The sequence below is a fragment of the Glycine soja genome, chromosome 13 (assembly GCF_004193775.1).
Source record: "Glycine soja cultivar W05 chromosome 13, ASM419377v2, whole genome shotgun sequence".
NCBI lineage: Eukaryota > Viridiplantae > Streptophyta > Magnoliopsida > Fabales > Fabaceae > Glycine > Glycine soja.
In genome coordinates this window covers 20412459-20420358 of record NC_041014.1, presented here as the reverse complement: position 1 = coordinate 20420358, position 7900 = coordinate 20412459, and the positions used below count along the sequence as shown (strand labels likewise).

Sequence of the window (7900 nt, the reverse complement as noted above, 5' to 3'; positions counted from 1 at the left end):
GAGCACTGGACAACTGCAAAGAAAGTGTTAAGATATCTTCAAGGAACCAAAGATTACAAGCATATATTCAAAGATATGACAATTTAGAAGTTGTTGGCTATTCAGACTCAGATTTTGCTGGTTGCATTGACTCTTGTAGGTCAACATCTGGATACATCTTCATGATGGCTAATGAAGCAGTATCTTGGAAAAGTGCAAAACAATCATTATTTTCCACTTCTACCATGGAGGTTGAGTTTATTTCATTATTTGAAGTGACATCACAGGGTATTTGGTTAAAAAGTTTCATGGCCGGTCTACAAGTGATTGATTATGTTCCTAGACTGTTAATGATATATTGTGATAATTCAACTATTATTTTTCTGGCTAAAAACGATAAAATTGGAAGTCAAAGCAAGCACATTGACATTAAGTATTTAGCCATGAGGGAACGTGTCAAAGAAAATGAAATCATCACTGAAAACATCAGTACTGAACTAATGATTATGGATCCATTGTCAAAAGGCATGTAACAAAGTCATTTAAGGATCATGTTAAGAGTATGAAACTTGATTCTGTCATATAAAGTTTCTTTTTGTAGTGAAACTTTAGTTATTTGTTTGTCTTCTCATTTTGGTGTATACATTTTTGTTTAGAAAGACGTGTAATTTGGACTCAATAAATATTGAACATGTTCATTCAGTTAAATTGTTGTTTTTACTAAGAGTGATTACATTGTAATACATGAAAGGTAATAATCATTTTTAGAGAACCTATCGCCATGATTCATGTGGTTAGCATCTTGGGTGTGAGCATAAAGTTATTAGTGTTGTAGATATCATAAAGTGTGAGAAACATTGGACCAAGTGGGAGAATGTTAGTTTTGATTTTGAAATCAAAATTAAAGTGGTCCTAATTTTTCTCACCCACTTTTTTGTTTTCTCAACCACTTGACTTAGTCATATTTGGTAACAACATTTCAGTTTTAATTATAAAGTTGTTGAGAGAGAATATTTGCTTCCTGATATTATGGAATCATTTTTTTATGATGGATAGAATCCAATCTATATAAATAGGCATAGACTCCCTAGTCTAAACACATCAGAAAATAATACACATTCTATCTGAGTGATTGTGTTAAAGGCTAGAAGCATTCTTTGCAATAGACAAGTATTTTCAAATTCATCAAGGATATGGAAAGAGCTATGGCTGGAGGTTAGTAACATAATTTAAAATACATATATTGTTATGTTGTTTTGGTGTACAAAATTTTGTCACTCATTGCACTCAACATATCCTATATAGGAGCATTTTGGATCATTGTTAGGTTATGCTTAAGGATGTCAATATGGATTGGGGACCTAAATCATTCTAAACTCTTGATTGTTGGTTTGATGATAGAAAGTTTGAAGAGTTTGTTAAGGGTGTATGGGTTGAGATCAATGTGTTGGGGGCTTTTGTTTTGAAGGAGAAGTTAAAGGTCCTAAATGGAAAACTGAATGTGTGGAACATGGACCATTTTGGGCATATTCAAAGAAGGAAAAAAACAAATAGAATTATAGTTGAACAATCTTGATGGAAAAGAAGAAGATGGAGAAGGATTGAGTGGAGAGGAAATGGCTTTGCGTATAGAGTCACAAGACAAACTTTGGCTTGTGATGAAGAGCAATGGATCCTTATTGAGACAAAAATCAAGGGAGAAATGGATTTTGGAGGGGGACCAAAATTCAAAATATTTTCATATGATGGTCAATTGGAAGAGAAGAAAAAACTTGTTGAAGGGGATAAGGATTGATGGAAGTTGGGTTGAAGACCCTTGTAGGGTCAAGGAGGAGGTAAAGAAGTTTGTTTTGGAGAAATTTAAGGAGGAATCAAGAAATAGACCCAAACTAGATGGTGTTGACATTAAGTCTATTTCACTATATCACAATTCTTTGTTCACGATTACTTTTGAGGAGGAGGAGATTGTGAAAGCTATATTGGAATGTGATAGATCAAAAAGTTCGGACGGAATGATTTTAACTTCAAATTCATTAAGGCTTTTTGGAATCAATTGAAAGGTGATATCATTCATTTCCTAAAGGAATTCCATGAAAATGAAGTTCTTCCTAGAGGCACTAATTTCATCTTTCATTATTCTGATACCAAAGGTGGAGGATCATTGAGCTTGGGAGAATATAGACCAATTTCACTAGTAAGATGCATGTAGAAAATTTTAGCTAAAATCATAACTAGAAGAATGGCAAAAGTTCTACCCAAGATGATTGATTCAAGGCAAAGTGCATTTTTGGGTGTAGATTTCAACATCTTAAAAAAAATCCGTTGAGATTTTAGAATTTGTTCACTTATTCTGATTTTATGTCAAGGCAACGTCTTAATCATACACACAACAAACTAATTACATGCTGAAGCTATAAAAGGAATTAGGAAATCAATAAATTGGAATCAAATCCCCAGCTCCTTTCCCTTGTCTCCCTTCTTATTCCTCTCTATTTAAATGCCAAATATAGTTAAGAAAAACACATTCCTCTTTATTAGTAATTGATAACAACATAAATCACCCTTAAATTGTCTAAGTACTAGAAATTAAGACAAGATAAGCCGTTATAATAAAGTGCATATGTGTACCGTTATTCGATCAGAGTCAGTTTCACCCGGAGAATTTACATAATTAAAATTTTGCATTAAATAATTATACAAATTACCAAGCTGAAACTCAATTCTGATGGAAAAATCGTATCCGCAACACTTAAGGAACTATATATAAGTATTGTGACATGCATGTTTAACTACATGCCATCAGAAGAAGAAGAAAAAGGGGTGTGACCAAATCCAAAGGCTTTGATGTGATCTTTGAGGGACCTCTTATGCTTGAAATCAGAGCCACAGATACAAAGCCATCGTTTGCCACAGTTTTTCTCATGGGTTCGCCAGTCACCTTTCACGGCCAGAGGCTTGCCACACTTGCGGCACGTGAAGGGCTTGGAACCGTGCTTCCTCTTGTAGTGCGTCTGAAGCGTGCGAAAATCCTTTAGAGGCTTGGCACGTGCGTGCTCGATGTTGTTCTTGCACCCTCTTGCGCAACAGTAGCATGGAAGGTCCAACAACGGCCGTGGATGGGTTCGTTTAAGCGAGTCTGGGCCTCTGCGATACTGTGACCCATGTCCCCACATATGCATCTGCAATCAAAACTCAGTGCTTACTAATATTTTTTTATTTATTAAAATCAAATATTGATAATAGAAAATTTATAATAATTCATACCAATTGAACTAGATGGTGATTAACAACATTTTATATTAGTAATTAAACCTAATTTAATTTAATTAATTCCTGAAATATGTCCCACTGAATGTTGTAAGCTGATTTGTTCCGCAACCGTGATTATAATCATCTTATTGAAGTATATGAAGTCTTCATAATTTATCATCACTGCAGTCTTATTCAATTCAAATTAGTCGCATTTTCTCTTTTCTGTAATAGTAGTATTTAAGATCCCTTGATTTGAGAAAATGTTATTTTTTAAATTCATTTTTATTACAAAAATATCATCTTGCTTCCTGTTTTAAGAATTATGTATAAGAATGGTTTTTTTTATTGATTTATATACAAACTTTTGAAAATAAAAAATAAAAAAGTGACATTTTTATTGCTGTGAAAAAGTGTCATTTTTAATTAAAAGTGAAAATAAAAATGAAAATGAAAAACGTTTTCACAAACCCAATAACCCCTGAAGTTTTAGATGTCTATACACCATGACCACCACTACATAAACCTTGGTATCAGTCATTACGTTTCTTACTTTTATTAAAACTCAAGGCTCGAAAAAATGATTTGTGACTAATATTTCAATTCAATTGCAATATCCAGTTTTTGAGCCCTCTACTGTTGTAATTATGGTTGTATTAACCAAAATTTCTTGTAATGTCAAGGATCATGACAAAACTAAAATCTTGCTAAAAACTTTAGTCTTTAACTTGAAAAGATGTCTTTCATTTCAAACCTTAGCATTGGTATAAAGTGGAAAACAGAAAAACATGAGACGATTTCTAAAGTTAGGAACTTTATGTGAATGTTTCGTAAAGTCATAAAATGATGGATTCATATAAAACGAGGGATTATTCCATTTCACACAGGCTAAGAACACAGTTTATTAGTTAACTAGAAACAGCATTTAACTATGTTAACACTGTTGAAGACTGCACTTGAAGAAGTATATCATGCAAAATCTCAACATATATTTGAACTTGCTAGGATTCAATTTATAGATTTCTCTAGTTAAGTGCCAACACAAACCAAAGATTCTAATGCATGGAATAGAGAATAAGAAATAACTGCATGCACCTGAAGATTATTGTAGCGGTTGAAGGTTTTGTGACACACAGGACAAGAGAAATGACTAAACCCAATGAGGATCTGTTCTTGAGTTGGTATCCAATAATTGTTAGGAACTTGAGTTGTGGCATTCACAAATCCATGATTATTGGTGGAATTGGAGCCACTTGAATGGTCAGGGAGGCCTATGTGTAAGGCCACTGTGACATCCTCAACTTGACCATGGCATGCATTATTAGGATTTTCATTTTGGTTTTGTAGCAAAGATTCTTCATGAGATGAACCTAGGAAGCTACTAAGGAGAGGAAGGGGCTGAAGCTGGTTTTGATTCATGTCAAGGCAAAAAGAACGAAATTATTGATATGATTTGCATGTGAATGAGGCAGGGTATGATAGCTACATAACATTGTACACAATATATATATATATATATTCGAGGGGTCCATGGTACTCTTTAATGTTCAATACCAAATATTAATGAGGGTCAAGTTAGATTTTATCAGATTTTAGGAGGTTAGTAACGACTGGAGCCACATTAAATGAATTGGCAGGTAATGAAACTTGGAAAAAGAGGAAGAGTGAAAGAAATTGTGTGATAGGTGGCCGGAGAATATTACAGTTGAATGAAAAGACCCTTTGTTGTGAGGGTTATTATTTTCTCCTGCAAGTCCACTTTGTCTATTTTAAGAGTGATTAGGATATACCTTAAATTCTGTGGACCATGGCCCCTAAACTTAGAAAGAATTGCATGCTGTGGGTTTGAAACGGAGGAAAACCAATTTTGTACTGTCAGACACTCAATGAAAATCCAATAGAGGATTAGCTCTTGGCTGATTAAGGAGATTTTGGTATACAACTTTAATGCTCTAACTAATGAGATGACTGTTAAATAATTAGAGTAAATTATACTGACGCTCTTGATATTTTTTCAAATTATTCACTGTATTTTTATTTTTTTATTCATACACTGATCCTTTTAATTATTTAAAAATTAATTATTACACTTACATCTTTTATACATTAGATTAACTCCTTAATTATTTAAAAATATTACATTATATATTCTTATAAAAGAAGTTGTAAAATTATTACACTTACACTTCTTATATATTACACTAATCCCCCTTAAATTCTTAGAGATGAAGTTGTTGTAAATTTGTAACTTTAAAAAATTATTTGCAATCTCAGAAAATGACAGTGAAATCTCTCAAAAAATTATAGTATTTCTTATCGACTGGATTTAATTCACATATAACAATTTTGGGGTTACAGCCAGGATTCACAACCCGTGACGGCAGAAGAATTTGGGTTTATGGACGCAAAATATTATATTTATGACACTACTATATATTTATGATTAAAACTATATATCTTTTTTTGGTAGTGTACTACTACAATTAAAAGAATAATTTTTTTCTTCCTATAAAAAGAAAAAAGAATAATTGTTTCCAAAATTTGTTTTACGCGAGTTTCTTAACGACAATATTTTAGTGACTTAATAACAGTGTAGGCAAATCAACAAAATTAGTAGTGTAATAGTACTAACTACATATAGTATTACTCTATAGTCTTCAAAATTGTGGGGACACGATTCCCTCTCTTAAACTTGCCTCCCTAGCTCCATGTTCTAAATACTTTGTTTTTTATTTTCTAAATAAAAGATTCCAAGAGATTTTGCTCACACGTATTAATTAGTTCATCGGTCTTGCATTTTCTGAACTTAAGAGTTAAGATTTTCTATTTTCCAAAAAAAAGAAAAAAAGAAAGCATAAGAAAAGGGTCTAAAAGCCCAAGTTACACATATACAAGGGTAGCTAAGGTATCACCATTTGAACCAGCATAATTTGTTCTCTATTTCCTTTTTTTTCTTTTCTTTTTTTAGTTTATTCTGTTACAGGTTTTGCTAATCTAGAGTCTTTCTATCTCAATTTGACGTTTTCGTGATCAAAATATATCTTCAAGAGGAAATACATCGATTTTTTTTATTTGACGCAAAGCAAGACAGTCTGACACACGTTAATGTAAATTGTGATTAATGAAGAATGAATTGGAAAGGAATTAAATTAAAATAATGAGTCTGTATACAAAGTTTTTAGTGATTTAATAATTTAAAATAATATTTATTGAAAATTTCATAAATAGAGAAGGAAAATAGTGCCTAACCTCCCAACTCCATTTTCCAAATTCCAAAATAGGATTACTTTGGATAAATAGGTTTAACGGCCAAATCGACTCAATAATCTTAAAAATCCGATATAAACCAATTGAACACGCTGCATGTTGATTTGGATAAATAGGTTAGTTCAAGTAAAATGCAACCCAAATTTATCCCTTTGGTTGATAGCAATTTATTTTTCTGAACCATAGACTTTATTACCAATCGCGAGTTCTGGATCCCAACCAATCTTATGTTATTATTGGGTAATGCTCTATGCATGTTTTGCCTTTTCAATCCTGATTTTTTACAGTCTATTTTTTACATTCATCTTATATCTCTCATAGTTTCTTATCACATCAGTCTATCACTTTTCTCTTATTCTCTTCTTTGTTTTTTTTTCCAAAACAAGGTATATGCACATACTAAAGTGTCAAATAATCATTTTGCTTGTGTTTAGGCCTTACATTCTCAAGTTGAGGTGACCTATATCTCACAACTCACAAGTTTCATCAAAGAGTTCCTTAAACCCAACACGCAAGTGGTCGATCGACCGCGAGTCATGTTCTAGCAACTATTCCACGTAACTAACTACCGCGTCTTATACAAGATGTTTGAAACGCTGTAACAACGAGATGAAGATTATTATAACATGTACATTTTTTGTGTAATATTTATTATTTCTTAAATTTATTAAAAAAATATAAAATCATGAATAAACTTATTAATTATGAAAAAGAATCCACATAATCTTATATTTGCAATCACTTTCTCTTTGATGTTACAACGATATTGTTGCACCAATATTATTGTATATTTTGGTATATTTCAAAAGGTTAATACATCTTTTTAATTTATTTTATTATTTATTTAATGTGAATTAATGCCATGCATATTTTAATTGGAATTATTATAATTTTTAATTGTATTGATTAGTAATTATTTTTAATTAATTAATCATTAGATTTGATTAATTATACTTTTATTACACATCATTATTATATGACATTTTTCTAATTACAAAAAGAAGGTTCTCCTTCCTCCTAAGAGATTGAGACTCTATATTCTCTTCTCTTTTCTGGAGTTATTATATTATTACTTACTAGTTTTGATATCCTGATTATTCGAAAAAAAAAAGATAAATACTTAAAAAAAATAATGTGTCTAATACACTTATTTTGACAATATATATCTCGTCATATTTTGACAACTTCCATTTAGGATCTAGTATAAAGTCTTCAATTAATTATTGATTTTCTTTAGGGTCAGCTCAAGGATAAAGTAACCAAAGCTTAAGCTTTAGGTCCACCAACAAAAATATTTACCATTAGTTTATATAGCAAAGAGACCTTATATGTTGGCAAGAAGTCCATGTACATTGACAAAAAAAAGTCTGCTATATCACTATCACATTTAAAGTAAAATATTTTT

At 31.5% G+C, this 7900-nt stretch overlaps 1 protein-coding gene across 1 annotated transcript; it reads right to left on the bottom strand.

The window, feature by feature from the left end:
* Positions 1-2583: 2583 nt before the first annotated feature.
* LOC114382071 (protein TRANSPARENT TESTA 1-like) lies at positions 2584-4722 on the bottom strand. Its single transcript, XM_028341302.1, has 2 exons — positions 4324-4722; positions 2584-3158 (listed from the first exon to the last, which is right to left on the bottom strand). Exons 1-2 carry the CDS (start codon positions 4645-4647, stop codon positions 2769-2771), a joined length of 714 nt encoding a protein of 237 aa, XP_028197103.1. The 5' UTR covers positions 4648-4722; the 3' UTR covers positions 2584-2768.
* Positions 4723-7900: the final 3178 nt, after the last annotated feature.